General features: G+C 46.9%; 1 protein-coding gene across 1 annotated transcript; it reads right to left on the bottom strand.

The window, feature by feature from the left end:
* Positions 1–1,050: 1,050 nt before the first annotated feature.
* On the bottom strand, positions 1,051–19,059 carry LOC118578807 (palmitoyl-protein thioesterase 1). Its single transcript, XM_036180023.1, has 9 exons — positions 18,903–19,059; positions 13,405–13,514; positions 12,961–13,088; positions 11,878–11,948; positions 9,897–9,999; positions 5,245–5,335; positions 4,407–4,505; positions 2,949–3,020; positions 1,051–1,385 (listed from the first exon to the last, which is right to left on the bottom strand). Exons 1-9 carry the CDS (start codon positions 19,024–19,026, stop codon positions 1,263–1,265), a joined length of 921 nt encoding a protein of 306 aa, XP_036035916.1. The 5' UTR covers positions 19,027–19,059; the 3' UTR covers positions 1,051–1,262.
* Positions 19,060–19,484: the final 425 nt, after the last annotated feature.

The raw sequence follows: 19,484 nt of genomic DNA, 5'->3' as shown, positions 1-19,484 counted from the left end.
TGCTGCGGTCTCAGCATGGGTGCTGAAGGGTCCATGCTCAAACAGCACAGGAAGAGGTGGGTCCCCTCTTTAACCATCAGAGTCAGCCGTCAGTTGTTAATATGGGTTGGTCTCCAGAGGGACAAGGAAGTCTGCAGTATTCTTCAGTTGTTTTCTTGAACCAAATCAGCAGCAGCATGGAGTGTGCTGGTAAACAGGATTTGGGGTAGAAGTATGAAAGTCCATCTTTTCAGACTGTTTCCCCGTTTGTAGTGGTGTAAGCGACACTTGATAGTAATATGAGGGCAGAGAGCCAAGAATGGAGTGGGACAGTCACCCCTGATTTTCACTTCTTTTTTTTGGGGGGGCGTTGAGACAGGGTTTCTCTGTGTAGTTTTGGTGCCTTCCTGGAACTCACTCTGTAGACCAGGCTGGCCTCGAACTCACAAGAGTTCTGCCTGGCTCTGCCTTCCAAGTGCTGAGATTAAAGGCGTGCGACACCACTGCCTGGCCTGGTTTTCACTTCTACTCAGTTCCCACTATCTTGTGGTATATAAGACAAACATTGCTGTAGGGTGTGGTGGCACATGCCTTTAATCCCAACACTCAGAGGCAGGGGGATCTCTGTGAGTTCAAAGCTAGTCTGCTCTACATAGTGAATTCCAGCCAGCTAGAGCAATAAAGTGAGTGAGTCCCTGTCTCAAAGAAAGAAAAAAAAGTGTGCATTTCTTTTAAGCAACCCTGCTGCAGATACAAGGTGAGTTCATGGTGGTAGGCCCGTGGAGTGACTGCTAGGTGCCACTAGAAGGCAACAGTTGAACAGGAAAGCAGCCTTAGGAGATGATGCAGAAACATCATGCAGGTGATGCTGCGCAGAGCAGCAGCTCCGAGAAAGTGCTTATGTGAGCACCTCAGGACGGTACCACCAGGCTCTTATTTGCTCCAAGTGTGTGTGGGGTTTTGCCCTCAGAGCCTGTCTCCCTGCTTCATCGTCTTGTCTGCTTTGGGCACAATCATTGATCTGCAACAGCAGACTCCTTTCTTAAGAGGAAGCTTGACCATACCACAAGGTTGTAAAACAATCTCCATGATTATTAGCTAATTAAACTTGAATTCAACACCATATGGGGATAGGAGGCGGCAAAGAATAAGATTGGGATCTTAGATCTTCCAAGTGGGGCATGTTAGATAACAGGAGAGGACTGCTTGCAAGCTAGATTAGCGGTCAGGGTTGGGCACAAAGAGCTGGGGTTTCCTGAGCTCTACTGCAAAGTGCAAGGGCTTCACTTAAGGAAAGGGATGATGTGGGCATTAAACCATTCTTGAGTCAGTTGAAGATGGTCCCCTTCCTTAGCCAGAAACACTAGCTTTCCTGCTTTGTCCATTTGTTTTAGCCCCAGGCGGTCCTGTAGAGAGAAAGGCCATAATGAACTCCAGGCTTCATGGAAGGTTTCAGACTCAAACAGAAACCGTACAACATTCAGTCTCACAAAGCACTCTCCCCTATAGAGGTGTACTGTTGAGGGGAAAGGATACCTTCTTTCAGGGATTTGTTTTGCCTTTTTGAGACAAGGTCTTGCTTTGTAGCCCTGGCTGGCCTTGAATTTGCAGCCATCCTGCTTCAGCCTCTTGAGTGCTGGGATTTTAGCATGCGCTGTTATGCCTAGTTCCTTCAGTTTCCTCTACGCATTAAAAATACATGGGTAAGGCTGGCACAGTGGCCCACCCCCCTTAATTCCACCATTCAGGAGCCAGAGGCAGAGCCTGCTGGGTTTATATAGAGAGTTCTAGGACAGCCAGGACTACGTACAGAGATGCTTTCTTTTAAGAAACAAAAATGTGCAGTTAAGATTGTTCTGGTTCCACCCCATTCCCAACCCCTGCAAGGTGCTAGAAATAAACCCAGGACCTGCCCCTGAGCTACACCCCAGTGCCTATCGTCAGCTTTCTGAAAAGCAGCTGGGCAAGCCACGGGCACACCTGGCACAGCATGTCTTTGGGAAGTGGGGTTGAGCCAGAGACAGGAGAAAACTGGCCAAATGTTTCTAGACACAGCATATCCAATTCTTAGGCTAGTGAACTTGGGACCTGTTAGTATCTCACCGTTACGGTGTCATCGCCCAATAGCTAGGCTGTCAGTCTCTTGTTGGGAGGAGAACATCTAGCGGTAGACAGTGCCACTGCTTGTCTGTCTACCCCAGGGTTTTAGTTTCATGATAAGGATGATCTTGGCTGTAGAAACTAGCTTCCCTTTATTTCTACCTCCCCCTAACTGGGGCACCACATTTATGAGAAAAGCAGAGGGAAATCCGCCTCTGAAATTGTATGGGAAAAGCTGTAGTAAAAGATGGTTCCGGTGGACTACGTGGGCATCTGAGAGTTCATCTCCAGTAAAAAGTAGACATTCTTTAGTTTGTGGCAAACCATAACTGGATGTGGTGAAACATTGTAACGGCTGCTTGAGAAACAGGACCTGCGCTGTTAAGCAGGTCCACAACAGCCCGGTTCAGATCTTAGCTTGCTTTGTTGATGATCGGTTTATTCTTGGTGCTAGGGAAGAACCCCCGAAATCATGAATGCTAATAAGCACATGGTCTACCATGGAGGTATAACCTCAGACTCCAAAGTCCACACCTCCATTTACTGTTGCTATAGCATGACACCTCACCCGTGTCTGCATTTCCTTAGAGGCTTCTGGGATTTGTAGTAAATTGCAAAGGAAGCCAGCTCCAAACCTTTTCTTCAAAAGTAAAACCACCACAAGCTGCAGGTCTTAGGATGCAGTAACTACCTACAAACCAGCACCTAGGAAATTAGTGTGACAAGCAATAGCTCAGTAAGACCTAAGTCAGATGGCTCATGAGTGCTCTGGGACAGACAAGGCAGGGTCTGCCCCCAGAGAGCCCAGCAGCTCCAGGAGCCAGGGCTAACAGAAATAGTGTCAACCTCCCAAGGCAGATCTCCATTACCTCTGTGTATAGAGTGCTCTCCTGGAGGGGAATGGTTTCCTTAGCTTGACCACTTCGGTAAAATCCAAACCACTGCAGAAGAGAAGGAAGAAAAACAGGTCAGATTATCCACCTACCCAGCACACTTTCATGATCATTTGACTCTGGCTAGTCCTTAAAACCGCCAGCAGAGTAGACACTGTAATATGCGCAACAAAGCAAGTAAGAAGGAAGATGGAATGGGTTTTTGTTTGGTGACGTGGAACTCCCTTGTGTAGCCCAGGTTGGTCTTGACCTTACAAGCTTTCCGTCTGAGCCTCCTGAATGCTAGAACTATAGGCATGGGCCATCATACAAAACGTAAGGGTATATCCTGAGTCATCTCACCTTCAAGGTCAATCCTGAGGGATGAACTAATAATCCCTCTCTAGTTTTCTAATTCCCCATAACCTGCTTCCTTCCATAACTGCATCAAATGAAAGCCCCTGTGCTGGCCCAGTTATTCAAGGATGAAAATACAAGCCCCTTTCCCAAGAAGCTCCCAGTCCAGCAGGCACAGACCCATTTCATTGTTTAGCACTGGGGCAGCAGACTTCTGGAAAGACCAGATATAGACACATGGTTGTGGCTACTCATTTGCTAATGGGATGCAAAAGGGAGCAACAGAGTGTGAGAAATGAGCAAGGGTTTTCTAATGAAATGCATTTATAGACATGGAAATTTGGTTTTCATAGCATAAAATATTTTGATTTTTTTTTCTTCCATTTATATATATAGGCCACTCAAAAATATGGTGAGATTTGGCCCCCTGGGCTGCCCCCCCACTCCCCAATAATCCGACAGTGCCAGCAGAGCTTCAGTTGAGGCTGCTGACCTCAAAAGCAGAATCAGCTGGTGGTCCCTCACATCTGTCATCCCACTACTCAAAAGAGTAAGGGAGAAGGGTCAGTGCGAGTTCAAGGCCAGCCCAAGCTACTTGGTGAGGACCCCACTAAAAGGAGGGAGCCAAATTCTGGGAGTATGGATGATGTCCTCGAGGAAGTGACATTGTATCTGGCCTGAACAGAAGAACAGTTGATCAGGTGGAGAAGCCAGAGAAAAGCATTCCAAAGACTAGGGCACATGAGAGAAGCCTACGAACAGGCTTGGGGCATTTCAAATACTAAAATATGGGTGACGCAGCTGGAAAGATCCATCATTCTGAATCAAGGCAGACCTGGACATCAAGCTTAGGGGTTTATAAACATGGGGCTGGTGATTCTGAACCTCTTTTGGGACAGATCTCTTTGAGAACCTCCATAGACCCTTCCCCCACAGAGTGTAACCACATACTTTTATATTCTGGGTGCAGCTAGGGGATGGCAGCTGATTTTCACAGGAGGAACGTTGGTGGTGAGGACAGATGTGGCCAGGAAGCAGCTGCAGTGAGGACTGTTAACCTCGTATAGTCTCTGGGCACACTGTGGCCGCGTGTCTCACCTCAGAGTCTACAGGGTCCACGATGGAATCGTTCAGGAATTTCACCATCACAAACTTATTGAGGGCCATCAGGTTCTTCTTGTAGGACTCATTGACACACTGGAAGAAGAATGGACAGTCCTGTAGGGTGGCTACTGTCATGTGCTAGCAGGGATTCAAAGATCAGTCTTCCCTTATAACCCATTTGACTGACATGTCATCAAGCATGGGCTGGAGTCTACTGTGAGTTCTGTCCACATACTCTACAGACATTAGTCACTTAGGTCACAGGCTTCAAGCCAAGGCAAAACACAGAATTCTGGCTTGTTCTGCTATCTGATTCAGCATTGTTTCCTGACTTTTGTTTTTGTTTATTGACCCCTTCAACTTTCCTGCTTCAAACAACAAATACCCACCCATACTTAGCCATCATATAAAATGAACCATTAAGTTTACCAGAGTGTCCCCAAGCATGCTCATGCCTGGGCACAGCCCAGCCCTTTCTAAAGTCCCTTAAGTAAGTCTTCTGAGACCACCTGCCCTGAAGGGTCCCACCAGGAAGACAGCCTTTGAAGACAGCAGCTGTGAATTCCCACTTGGCTCAGCAGACCACCTACTGTAACTTCATCCTGCTGCTTCAACATGAAGGAATCGGAGGGCTTCAGGGAGGAAGAGGGCCAGATGAGCCCCAGCCCAGCTGCCCTAAAAAGAACTGAAACTCATGAGTACTGTCTCTCAGCGTGAAAACCCTTGGTTCCTGGCTTCTACTCCAGCTATTTTTCATAAATGGTCACTGCTAATTTCTTTCTGGTAGGCCAGAAAGGAATGCCTACCCATGGGAGTGTGTTTGGGTGCCTACCCTCTCTTGATTTATGTCTGCCAGGAAGATGCTGTGGTTGCGGTACACATCCTCCTGGAGGGGGTCATGCCAGTACTCTGCTTGCACCAGCCTGAGGAAGAGAAAAAATAAAGGTGATTAGGTGCTTCTTAGTCAGTATGTCCAGGGCATGCCCCAGTGCCTCTGCAACCAAGGGACTTCAAAAGGACGAAAGACCAAAGTCCCCAAGTCCCAGGCCTTGCCTTCTGATAGAGATGACGTCGTAGACCCATCAACAAGACATACCTTACTAAGAGGGGGATAGGCCATTTGGCAGACACAGAAAGTCCAAATATTAAGGGATTCTCTGTCTATCAATGCTTGGCTTCCTTCTAATCACTGGGGCCCAGGCTGTCCCTCCTCACAGGCCCACCTCCCTCCCTCTCCTTTGCTTTCTGTTCATCCCATAAGATGCATCTTCTTCCCCATTATCCCCTTCCTCGTCTTCCTCAGTCAGGGATGGAGACTTAGCCATCCCAGCCTGACTGTCACTAATCAGAATGACACTCTCTCATCTGTTCACAAATGTATTTGGAGCCAGAGGTGGTGGTACCCACCTGTAATACCAGAGATAATAGTATTTGTCTGACCTGCAATGACTCTGGGTTTGATCTCCAGCACTGCAGAAAAAATTAGATAAATAAAAGTTCAATGCTGGACGGTGGTGGTACACGCCTTTAGCCCCAGCACTTGGGAGGCAGAGCCAGGCAGATCTCTGGGAGTTCGAGGCCAGCCTGGGCTACCAAGTGAGCTACACAGAGAAACCCTGTCTTGGAAAAACCAAAAAAAAAAAAAAAAAAAAAGACAGTGTATTAAGTACCGCCATCAGTACTGATTTTGTCACGGCTTTAGTATTACTGTTCACTGTTTTTCCCCTACAAGGCTGGAAGGCCCTTGACAGACAGTAGATGATCTATTCTAAGGGTCTGCTAAATGACATGGTCTCACAGGATGTGAGACAAGCTATGCTGGAGCTTGGATAAGGATGTAAGGAGAAGGATGCTGTAGTAGTGAGAACACCCCGGGTGGGGCCTCAGCTTCAAAAGTGGGTGGATAAAAGCACCAGGTAACACCACTCTCCGAGGTGACTCATCCGGGCTCACTCACACAGTGGAAAGGGATGATGAGGAAGGTCTTTGGACCCAGTCAAGCCTCCTGGTGACCCTGACTTCCAGGAGGCCAATGGCTAAGGGTGTGTGAGGGAACTGTTACCATTACCTTTTTGCCATCAAAAGGAGGAGATGGCAGGGACAGTCCATCTTAAGGGCTTGATGCAAGTGCCACAGCCCAGAGGAGGCCTGAGGATGAACAGAAGTGGAGGGTCTGGAAGGAGGAGGTTCGGGGACAGAAGAAAAATGGGTGTGCACTTCCACTATGAACTTGTACCAACAAGGGGTAGATTGGAAAAGGCTAACTAATCTAAGCTATACCACAACAGTAAAGATAAAGTCTACCCACTTTGGTGTTCTGAGACAGGGTTTCACTATGTAGCCCAACTGGACAGTCTTCCCGCCTCCATATCCCCAGTGCTGGGATTGCAGGTGTGCACCACCCCACTTGACTGTTTATCAGGGAAGTCTTGCTATGCATCTGACTGGCCTGCTCCTTCACCATGTAGCCAATGCTGGCCTCAAACTTGCAGCAATCCTCTCGCTTCACCTTCCTGAGTGCTGGCATTCCAAAGGTAAGCCACCGTGCTCTCTGAGGCTTTGGGAACCGCAATATTCTAGAATTCCATTAATCTATTCTAGTGTGCATGTGTGAGTATACACAAGTGTTCATATGGGTATGTGGATGACTCCTGTTCTTGTGGAGGATGACACTGGATGTCCTCCTGTATCTCTCTGTACCGCAGTCTTTGAGACAGGGTCTTTCACTGAGCCCGAAGCTTACAGCTCTCATAGGCTGGCTGGACGGCGAGGCTCCCAGGATCCACTGTCTGTACCTCACAGTGTGGGGGTGGGGGGTGGGGTTTGCAGGTGCACGCCACTGTGCCCGGCTTTGTATGTAGCTGCTGGCAATGTGAACCTGGGTCCTCATGTCTGCACAGTAAGTGTGACACCCATTCAGCCACCTCTCAGCCCCCATGAATGTCTTTTTAATTCTACTGTGGCTTGATTTGGTTTCTTTCTGGTCATCGGAATCCTCTCTCATAGAGAGATGACCTGACAAGGTGGCAGAAAGAACCGTTCCTTTCCTGCTCTAACCAGAGTCCCCAGCATTGTGTATGTACTGCTTGCTCGGCTTGCTTGTAGGAAGTCTCACATTGGCCATCTGTGCAAATGAGGCTTTGCTCATAGGAACACATTTTAAAAAGAAAAAGCAAACAACCCCACCGAATTAAACAGTGGCCTAAAAGTTAATCTTGGCTCCAAGCTCTTGAGAACTCAGAAGGCACAGCCTGGGGAGACTGTGGGGCGTGCTGGGCTGTGTTGCCCAGCTGGTGTCACCAAACACTTGAGTCACCTTTCCTTCTGTCTAACTGTCACCGCCTTAGTGTCTCAGCCACCACTGTCCTCCAGCTAGACCACCGCAACAGACCCTAATGAACTGGTCTCTTGTTCTTCTAGCCCTCCCAGAACCTAATTTCCACAAAGCAGTAGAGGTCTTCAGCTTCGAACACTGTTATAGAAGGTGTTCCTTTCCTGGATGAGCCTTTTCCCAGCACTCGAGAGGCAGAGGCAGGCAGATCTCTGTGAGTTCGAGGCCAGCCTGGTCTACAGAGCCAGTTCCAGAACAGCCAGGGCTCCACAGAGAAACCCTGACTCAGAAAAAAAATCATTTCTCCTATGTATCGCTAGTCACTCCAGCCGAGAACAAGCCAGACTTGTCCCTGCCTGTGCTAGCCATTCTTTCCTTGGCTTCTCCCATGTCCTTTCCACCTCCTCCTTACACCCCAGCTTAGGGGTGCCTGGTGTAGGACCACCTTCATTACTTGTATGCCTGCATCTTAGCAGGTCCCATCTAAGGCATCTGTCTCCTCTCCCCGACTAAGAAGGAGACCAAGGGGCCCGCCCAATGGCTTCTATGCCATGGTGTCTATGACACCTATGACCAGGTCTGGTAAATAGTAACTCAGTATTTGATGAAATTATGAATCAAAGACTTCACAACTGCAACTAAAAGAGAAGACAAAATGACTCGAGAAAGGAAACAGAAAGCTGAATGTTTTAAATATAGCCCAGCCATGAGAAGAGCCCAAAGCTTTTACGATGGGAACTCAGGCTGCACTAAATAGCATATACTCAGCTTGCTTAACCTTGAAAATGACTCCAGAAAGGCATGTTACTAACCTCATGTCAGAGGTTCCAAGTGCCCATGGCCACACAGCTAACTGTTAACAGAAAGATAGCTCTCCAGTGACCCCCAGGAGGAGGACATGGGAGACCATCTCCTTCCCCTTTATTTTACTTCATTGCCCCTCACACTGGGTTGCTCCTTGGTACAGGCATACAGGACTCAAGGTTGGTGGACAGAGCTCTGCACCACTGCCTTCTGGGTGGCAGTGGTGCTGTAGTGGAGTATGCTGCCCCAGGATTAGAACTCTTCAGCTGCATCCTAGTTAGAACTATTCTCCATGCCCGATGCTTTGAAATTTCACAGGAACGCACTGCAGTATGGCTTTGTTTTTTCCCTGTCCTTGCCTAAAGGGTATTTAGCAAGCCCTTTCAGTTTGGAAGCTCACGCATGGTAACGGCTTGGACATCTTGCATTACTTCTTTAATTCCAATTCAGCCTTCCTCTACTTGGAAAGTCCTGTTAGTCACACCAGGCATCCTAACTGCTTCTCCCTGTTCTCTTTTCTACCTCTGCTGTAGTTTGTACTATAGCTCTAAAGAGACACCACGACCAAGGCAACTCTTACAAACGAAAGCATTTAACTGGGGGCTTCCTTACAGTTTCAGAGCGTTATCTGATTTTATTTTTTGATTTTATGAGACAGGGTTTCTCTGTAGCTTTGGAGCCTGTCTTAGAACTCGCTCTGTAGACCAGGCTGGCCTTGAACTCACAGAGATCCACCTGTCTCTGCCTCCTGAGTGCTGGGATTACAGGAGTGTGCCACCACCACCTGGCTATTTTTATTTTTTTAAGACAAAGTTTCACTATGTCATCCTGACTGGCCTGGAACTGGCCTCAAACTCACAGAGATCTACCTGCCTCTGCCCCCTGAGTGCCGGGTTAAAGGTGTGCGCCACCACACCAGGCCTCATATGTTTTAAGGACAATTATTAAAAAAAAAATTAAAAAGATATATATATATATATATATATATATATATATATATATATATATGTAAAATTTTAAAATATTTTTTATTTTTTTCTGGAGCTGAGGACCGAACCCAGGGCTTGCACTTGCTAGGCAAGCACTCTACCACTGAGCTAAATCCCCAACCATATGTGTGTGTGTGTGTGTGTGTGTGTGTGTGTGTGTGTGTGTGTGTGTTTTACCTGTATGCATGTCTGTGCACCACATGCAGGCAGTGCCCCCAGAGGCCATAAGAGGGCATAAGATCCCCTGAGATTAGAGTTAAAAACAACTGTGATATCGTTAGCAAATTCTCCTCGAATTGCTGAGCATGAATGTCGGCAAGGTACTTCCCTAGTCTGGACTTGAGAGCTGGCCACACTCACCATTCTTGAACAGTTTTGGAGTAAGCACCAGCATTGATGGTTTTCCTGATGAAGTCACAGATGTGCGAACTCTCTCCTGGGCATCGAGGGAAACCAAAAACACCTGTGTAGGTAGAAGATAACCATGCATTACTCCAATAATCACGTATTGGATGCCCACTGTACCAGGCACTGTGAGAACAAAAACAAAATGACAAAGAGCTTGAATATGAACTCATTCATTTACTCCAAGAAAAAAAAAAGGCCCAAGTTCTGAAAACTAATGCCACCACCAACTTCCTCCTGGCACTCTCCCAGGGACTTCTGTCCCAGCCCTACCCACATGTGGCTGTTACAGGCAGCCACACAACGCATGACTGCCTCTTCCTCTTTCTTGGGAAATCATCTAGCTCCCTGTCCCCATTCCCCTCCCTGCCACACTTTCATCCACGCACCTCTCTTCCTTTAAATCCTGTGTAAATTACTTTTGATACCTAATCCAGTGTAAGCGCTCTGTGGATTGTCATTCGACTGTGTTGTTTAGGGAGTGAGAAGAGTCTGCACATGTTCAGGACAGATGCGATCATTCCCCCACCCTCCCTCTCCACCTCTGTCCCTCTCATATAGCCCAGGTTGAACTCAAATTCTCTGAGGATGATCCTCCTGACCCTACTCCCTAAATGCTGGGATTCTATGTATACGCAACCACCACGGCCTCTTCCAGAAGAGAGTTCTCATCCATGGATCTTTGAATCCACAGATATGGAACTCATGGATTCAGAAGGCCAAATGGGTGCTGGGTTACAGCTCTGTGGTAAAGTTTACTCCGAGTAACACACACACACACACACACACACACACACACACACACACACACACATACACGTCTAGATCTAGGCCATCTCTGCATGCCCAGGCCTTGCTCTGGGTATGTGACTTAAGCACCTGCTTTTCTTGCTAAGTGCAGCTCTCGGCCTCATCACAGAAGCTTCCTTCTGCAGCAGATGGAGACTGCCACAGAAATCCACAACTGGTCAAAATGCAGAGAACAGCTGACTGTGGGGTGCCCAGCTGCAACTGATAGATCTGCAGCCCAACACACCCAGGGCTCAGGAAAGAAGAGGGGCAGAGAGCGTTGTAGGAGTCAGAGGCCCAGCACAGCTGCTGTTGAGAGAGTGTCTTCTATACGTGACTACAGGGATGCTACACCCATGAAATCTCAGCAATATGGTCACCTAAACAAGACCTGCATAATGACATAATGACATGCCAGTGCGGGTGGAGGAAATCTCACAGGGCCCCACGCCTAGATGAAGAACTACAAGCAATTAATGATGGCAGAGAGTAGGAGAACCAGTCTTTGGGGATGGGTCCCTGGTCGGTTATCCAATCTCAAGTGGTCATATACATATAAGCAACACTAAATGGACTCAGCAGCTTACACACACACACACACACACACACACACACACACACACACACACACACACACAGGTGTGGTGGTGCATGCCTATGATCTCAGCACCTGGTGGCTGAAGCAGAATTGCTAAGAGTTTGAGGGCAGCCTAGCTAGCAAACAAGACCTTATCTAAAGAGGAGGAGGAGGAAGAGGAGAGGGGAAGGGAGGAAGGGAGGGAGGATGGGAGAAAGGGAGGAAGGGAGTGAGGGAGAAAGGATGGAAAAAAAAGAAGGGAAAGGCCAGGTGGTGGTGGCGCACACCTTTAATCCCAGCACTTGAGAGGCAGAGGCAGGTGGATCTCTGTGAGTTCGAGGCCAGCCTGGTCTACAGAGTGAGATCCAGGAAAGGCGCAAAGCTACACAGAGAAACCCTGTCTCGAAAAAAAAACAAACCAAAAAAAAAAAGGGGGGGGGAGGGGAGACAGACAGGAAGGAAGGGAAAAAAATGAAAGAAAAAGTAAGAAAAAAGAAATACCAAACATCAGATAGATGTTTGGGTTAGAAAAGAGGAAGAGAACCACAGGGACAAGGGGGTGAACATTACCTTGATGTTGTCCCCCAACTGAGACCAGGTTGATCATGGGAGGTGATGGGCATCTCTGGGCCACTGCCCTCCTGGAGAAATCAAAGCTGATTGTCAGCTCTGAAGGTCAGGTTGGAATGTATCAACAGTCACTTCACAGCTGTTCAATATACCCTGGGTCCCCAAACCACGAAGTTACAGGATTTTCCTCCTGGTTAATACAAATCTCACTTCATAGAAAACAAATCAAGAGGACTGGGAAGATGGCTCAGCCAGTGAAGCCATAAGGACCTGAGTTTGGATTGAACGCTCCCCCTTAGAAAACAGTAAAGAAGAAGCCTGGTACGGCAGTTCCAGTAATATCAGCACTGGGGAGGTAGAGGCAGAGGGTGGGGCTTGTCAACCAGCCAGTCTATCTCAATACTGAGCTCCAGGTTCACCGAGAGACCTGTTCTCAATAACAATAACAACAACCATGCTGTCCAGTGAGGTGGGTTAAGCATTCACTGCCAAGTCTGATGACCGGAATTGATTCCCTGGCCCCACATGTTGGAAGGGGAGAACTGATTCCTCAAAACCATCTATCTTCTGACCTACACACATGTCAAGGCATGCATATATGCATGGGTGCATGTGCGTACACACACACACACACACACACACACACACACACACACACACACACAGTAAATACAGTTTAAGCACTTTAAGTTAAGCATGAAGAGATGGCTCAGTGGTGAAGAGTTCTTGCTGCTATCGCAAAGGACCCAGGTTTAGCTCCCACTACCTACACTGGGTCGATCACAATAATTTACAACTCCAGCTTGAGGTGATCTGATACCTTCTTCTGGTCTCTGTGGGTACTGCATTCACATGTACACATACCCCAACACACACATAACTAATAAAAAATAAGTAAAATCTTTAAATTTTTTTCTAAAAAAGTAAGGTGGAGAGTAATTGAGGAAGACACCGCACATTTGACCTTTGACCTCCACACAGAAAGACATGAAAATTAAACTTCTTACACAATGACATGTTAAGACCAATTTATCCGAAGAGAAGGAAGGCCAGTTCCATGTGAGTAGTAAGCACGGCACTTACAGAAACTGGCCTCCCTGGGAGAAGCCAATAGCATTGTATCCCTGCTGCAACTTAGGATCCTTTTCCAGAATCTGACACACTGTCGTTACTTGGGAATTGACATTCATGAAGAAACTGTTCTTCACATCCTGAAAAATGAGTAGTGAGCATCAAAAGAGTGAACTGTACATCAATATCGTCACAGGGCAATACCCTCAGACAGTCACGAGGGTTCAAGCGTTAGCTGGGAACAACCCTGGAGTCCAAGCACTTGGCAGGATGAGGCAGGAAGACCCAAGTTCCAGGCTAGTCTGGGCTACACAGCAAAATCCTCCATCCCAAAACAAAATGAAACCAAACCAAGGGGGTTTTGGCTTGCTGCTCAAAATGCGAGATGAAATGTTCAAAGAGCACACTTTATCAAACAGGGCAGCAAGCCTCTCAGGGAACACGCTGCCATCTTACCTCCATCATGTTCTTCCCAATCTCTAGAGACAGGATGTAAATCCCAGGTATTTCCTTCTCCACCATCTTTTTAATGGCACCCATGCTTATGGGGTTACAACAGCTGTCTCCTAGCCAAGGAAAACAATGATGAAAACTCATGAATCGAAACATTATTTAAGAAACAAAACCCTTTTATATCTCAGAGGGCGATATCAAGAATGTGAAAGGGCAGTATACAGAATGGAGAGGAAACAATGGTCTACTGCAGGGCGTCTCCAGCTTTCCCCACACGGCACCCGTCTCAACTCAGAAATGCTTATGATACCTTGGCTATATGGGTTGATAAAGTATGTATACAAATCAAATATTTACTGATAATAAATTATAAAGAAGTTTATTATAAGATATTCTTTGGTATACATAAAATTTTATTATTTATTAAGGGCGAAATTATACAAAATGATAAAAACAGGCATACTTGTTTATATTTCCATAGAGAATTACATTTTAATCTGGGCATAGTGGGTCACTCTCTAAACCCAGCACTCAGGAGGCAAAAACAGATCTCTGTAAATTTGAGGCCAGGCTGCTCTACATGCTGAGTTCCAGTCTAGCCAGAGCTACATAGTGAAACCCTACCTCTCAATTTAAAAAGAATTAAGTGGTACATGCCTTTAATCCCAGTACTTTGGAGACAGAGGCAAGTGGATCTCAGAGTCTGAGGCCAGGCTGTTCTAAAGAGTGAGTTCTAGGACAGCCAGGACTACACAGAGAGACTCTGTCTTAGACAAACAACAAACAGAAAAGAACCGAGTTCTGGCTGAATGGATGATAATGCAAGACAATGAACATCCTCGGTATTCTTCATAGTTAATCAATATTTTGATTTTATAATCATTAATACTCAAACACTGTTCACATAAATATATAGTATGAATATCAGAAGCATGCTTCTTTCAGAAACTTGCCCAATTTATACAGTCCTGGGGTCCTGCCTGTAACCTGGTGCATTCTGGGTAAGCACTATACCACTGTGGCTACTTCTCCAACCCCACATGGCCTTCTGCAGCTTGTCATCACCTGACAGACAGAGCTACACAGGATGTGTTCTTTTATCTGTTCCTGCTGAGGGGAAATTCATGGCACATCAGCTTCACCGTTTTCAGTGCCCAATTCGGTGGTCTTGAGCCTGTTCACCACCTGAGGCAACCACAGGTTCTCTCTAGTTTCAGAACTGTGAGCACAGGCAAACCTCCACATGGGTGAAGTCATTGCTTCCTCCCCTCCTCTCACTGCTGATAACCTCCCCCTATTCTCTGTGCTGTGGGGTTTCTTATTCTGGACACAACAGGTGAAGGTGTGGATAATTTGTCTTTGTGTGGGGTTATTGTTTGGAACATGCTTTGAGGTTCATCCAGGTTGTAGAATGCTTCTGTGCTTCATTCCTATTCATGGGTGAATAGTATTCCATTGTGTGACTATACCACATGTTGTTCATCAAGTAATGGGCATTTGGGGTGCTTCTACCTTTTGCTATTCCAACAATACTACTGTAAACATTGTGTAAGTTTTTTTGTTTTTGTTTTTTGTTTGTTTGTTTGGTTTGGTTTTTTGAGACAAGGTTTCTCTGTGTAGCTTTATGCTTTTCCTGGAGCTCACTTGGTAGCCCAGGCTGGCCTCGAACTCACAGAGATGTGCCTGCCTCTGCCTCCCAAGTGCTGGGATTAAAGGTGTGCACCACCACCGCCTGGCCTTTGTAAGGTTTTATCTGGATGTATGTTTATATTTTTCATGAGTGTAAAGGTAGGAGTGGAATTGCTGGGTCATCTTAAAATTATATGCTTAATTTTTTATTTTTTCAGTCATTGCCAAACTTTCCAATAGGGATTGCATTGGTACAGTTCTATCAACAGGGTACAAGTATACCTATCTCCCCATACCCTTGCCAACACTTATTTTCTAATTTTAAAAATGGTATTTTTTGGCCAAGTGTAGCACCTTTAATCCCTGCACTAGGGAGGCAGAAGTAGACAGATATCTCTGAATTTGAGTCTAGCTTGGTCTGTGTGGGGAGTTCTAGGCCTGCCAGGATTATATAGTAATACGTAGCCTGAACATCAACAATAAAAGTTATTTCTAAGCAGTCTAGGTAGGTGTGAGGGACACTTGACTGTTTTAAGCTGCATTTTCTTCACAGTGATGCCGCTGGCCACTTCCTATCTTCTTGGAGAAATGTGTTTGCATCCTTTCCCAATTTATATTTGAGATTTGAATGTGTGTGTGTGTGTGTGTGTGTGTGTGTGTGTGTGTGTGTGAGAGAGAGAGAGAGAGAGAGAGAGAGAGAGAAAGAGAGAGAGAGAGAGAGAGAGACTATGGAGACCAGAAGAGGGCATCATTGGATCCCTGGAGTTAGAGTTGGTGGTGAGGTGCCCATGGTGGGTTCTGAGAACTGAATTCAGAAATGCTGGAAGTGCTCTTAACTACTGATTCTTCTCTCTAGCCTCTCCTTTTCTTTTAAAAATATGTATTTTTATGTTTATGTATATGTGTGTGCCTATGTGAGTGTATGTCAAGAACATGTAGGTGCCCAAGGAGGCCAGATGATGGTGTCACATTTCTTGGATCTGGAATTACATGTGGTTGTGAGCCAACATGAGTGCTGGGAACCAAACTCAGGTGCTCTAAAAGAGCAATCAATATCTTGGTCAGTGTTCTGTTGCTATAAAGAGACACCATGACCAAGGCAACTCTTATAAAAGAAAGCATTTAATTGGAGCCTGCTTAAGTTTCAGAGGTTTAGTCCACTATCATCATGGTGGGGAACAAGCCTAAGCCATAGGCTGAGCTTTCAAAATTACTAATAAATCTCCGTGTCATTTTTTGTGAGCTGGCGGCCCAAAGAAAAATCCGTCTAGAAGCTTTGGGAAAAGGCTGACCTTCAACTTGTATAAACTTGGGAGTGAGAGCCTCAGAACCTCAACCTAGCCCCAGGATTGTTTCCTTTCCCACAAAGAATCAGACCTAAGAACAGGAAGCAATCTGGCCACCAACGAGAGACGTGTCCATTTTGCACTGAAATCACAGCATTTCAACTGGACCGGAAGTCTAAGGAGAAAACACTCTGTCCCAGAGAAACTTCTCTTTTTTTTCTAACAACATTCGCCAGGCAGTAATGAGTAGGGCAAAGAGGGGCCTTGGCTCACTGATAACCCGGTCTATAAAAGATACTGTCTCAAAAATATCAAATGAGCCCAGCCTGTTTGCAAATGCATGTAATCCTAGTGCTTTGGTAGGGGGAGGGGTAAGATCAGACGTTCAAAGTTACTCTTGTCTAGACAATAAATACAAATTCTGAGCTAGCCTGTGCTACCTGAAACCATGAAAACTAGGTCTGGACATGTCTTTTTGGTAAAGATGCCTGCTCCCAAGGCTGACAAGCAGTTTGATTCCTGGGAACCACATGGCTGAAGAGAGAGCTGATCACTGCAAGTTGCCCTCTGACCTCCACACGAATGCAGGGCTGTAGGTGTTAACACCCCACAATAATAAAAAGTATTTCACTAAAAAAGTCCCCCAGTTTAAACAAAGCAACACATCAAAGCAACATGCCCTTCAAGTTTATAAGTTCAAAAGTGAAATCTCTTTCTTTTGTTTTGTTTTGAGACAGGGTCTGGCTATGACCTCAGCTGGCTTTGAGCTATGACCCTACTCTTTCAGATTCACACAAGTACCGGTATGTGCAGCTTGTTTGGTTTAAAGAACCCTGACTATACATACACACCCCAAGTGAGCTCCCCTCCAAGCTACTCCATCTTGGTAAAACAACTTCACTTTCGAATTGTCCAAGCAAAAACTGTGGCATCCTCTCTGCCCCCTTCCTCAATCACACATATCTAAACCCCGATGTCACCCTCTAGTATACCAAAGTCCCACCACTTCCCCACACTTATGTTACCACACATCCCTCACTATGCAGCTCTGAGCCACGGGCCTCTTTAGGGTTTAAGGTCCTGCAGTGTCCCTTTGCAGCTCTCTGTGACACCTACAATCCACTCTCAGCACAGCAACTAAAACAGAAGTCAGGACTCCGTGGGACAAGACAGACAGACTGACATGCCTTTAATCCATAAGGCCTGATCCCATAGAGTCTCTCCTCCCTTTCTACATCCATGGAATGTGCCTGGCCCTGATCCCTCTTCCCCTCATCCCAGGAGAAAAAGAACAAGTGAGTAGCTAGAGGATAAAGTTGGAGGTCTCCAGGACAAACAGGCCCCTGAGCTGAATCTTACACGGGGACTCTCCTTAAGAGGAGTTTTTAAAAAGCCAACCTTCACAGCTAAAAATCCAAATCCACAAGACCCTCAGAAATGCCTGTTGTCATCTCTGTGGACAAGCAGCCTGAATTCCCTGTGATCCCAGCTGACTCTGTTCCTCTGTCCCTTCTTTCTAATGACAGCTTCTCCTCAGAGCTCAGAGCCACAGCTTGTTTCAGAAACCACTAGAAGGGTCCACATGACCATCTAGTGTCACCAATAGAATAACCCTCTCATTTGATTGTTAACTTTAGCTAAATATGTATTATTACTTATGGGTCTCCCCATGTAGCTCTGGCTGACCTGGAACTTGCCATGTAGATCATGCAGGCCTCAAACTTGCAGAAATTCTCCTTCCTCTGCCTCCTGAGTGCTAGAATTACAGGCTTCCACCACGTTGCATTTGAACAATCTTTTAAAAATGTAAGTCAGGGGGCTGGAGAGATGGCTCAGTGGTTTGTTCTTGCAAGGCACGGTTTCCAGTACCCAAATGGTGGCTCACATTGCTCCCTCTGCTCCTGCTACACTGATCTGGACACCACATGCTCAGCTCAGGGCCTTTGCCTCTGCTGTTCCTTTGACCACACATCCATATGGCATCTTCCCCATCCACTTCAGATCTGCTCAGCTGTCACTCTCAGAGTGAATCCTTTCCTAACCTTGCTCTCTCCAAGCTCATGCTCACACCTCCAGCTCTGTCTTCTTCCAGGCTTTCTGTCTGTCTACACTGCACTCACCACCATTTGACATTTTCCCCTATTTCTCTAGCGTGTGTTTCCCCACTGGAAAGTGAGTTCCGGAAGGGCAGACAGTTCAGTCTGTTTCCTGCTCAGGTGTAGTCCTGCTGTGTGGTGACTGTATAAAGGACGCACAGGTAACTGTAGATCTCCATTCAGAGAGTGGAGGAATGAAAGCATGAGTGTGCCGCCCAGCTCTGCAGGGACTGATGGCCTGACTGTCAGGTGCTGCTGGCTGATGCCATAGCTGCTAGAATTTTAACAAGGGCAGTATAAAACCCTAGCAGTGCACAGCTCTCCCTGAGCGCTTACCAAAGACACCTGGCTCCCTTCCTTCCAGTGCAGAGGTGTCCCCACATTCCAAAACCTAGGTCAGGCGGATGCTGTGGAATCACTATCCTCGCCCTTCCATCTCTGCGATGCGAACCCAGGCGGGAAAAGGATGCCCCTCTCCACATTCACTTACCCATCCCATGCCAGATCACCAGCGGCGGCGGCGAAGGCGGGTTCAGATGCCCCAGCTCCCAGGCGGCGCAACACCAGGGCAGAAGAGACACAGCCAGAAGCCACCGGGAACCGGGCGACGCCATCTTAGCCCAGTCACATGACCGCGCGCGAACGCGCGCCGGGGACAGAGACGATCCCGAGCTTTGCAGGGTCCCGGGTGACCACGCCCCTGCCGGGCGCCACAGCCTGAGTACTGACCTTGATCCAGTACCTACCACCCACCAGACGCTTTGTCCACAAGGGCTTTCCATCTTTTAATTGGCCTTATGCACTGCTCTCATTTTACACCCAAGAACATCCAGGTGACAGTTTCCCCCACGGAACTGAAGAGATGTCTATTCTCTGACAACTGTCTCATTTTTGCTTTATTTTATTTTTATTTTGTGTTGTGGGCGTTTATATGTGTGTGGCACGCGTGCCCCAGCGCACATGTGGTCAGAGGGCAGCTTGCAGGAGTGGGATCCTTCCAGTCTGTCAGTCCCGGGAACTGAACCCAGGTCATCAGGCTGGGCTGCGGAAGTTTTTCCCAGAGGAGACTATT

This window comes from Onychomys torridus, chromosome 2 (assembly GCF_903995425.1).
Source record: "Onychomys torridus chromosome 2, mOncTor1.1, whole genome shotgun sequence".
NCBI classification, from domain to species: Eukaryota; Metazoa; Chordata; class Mammalia; order Rodentia; family Cricetidae; genus Onychomys; species Onychomys torridus.
Note: the sequence above shows the minus strand (reverse complement) of the source record. Positions and strands in the feature narration are given on the sequence as shown.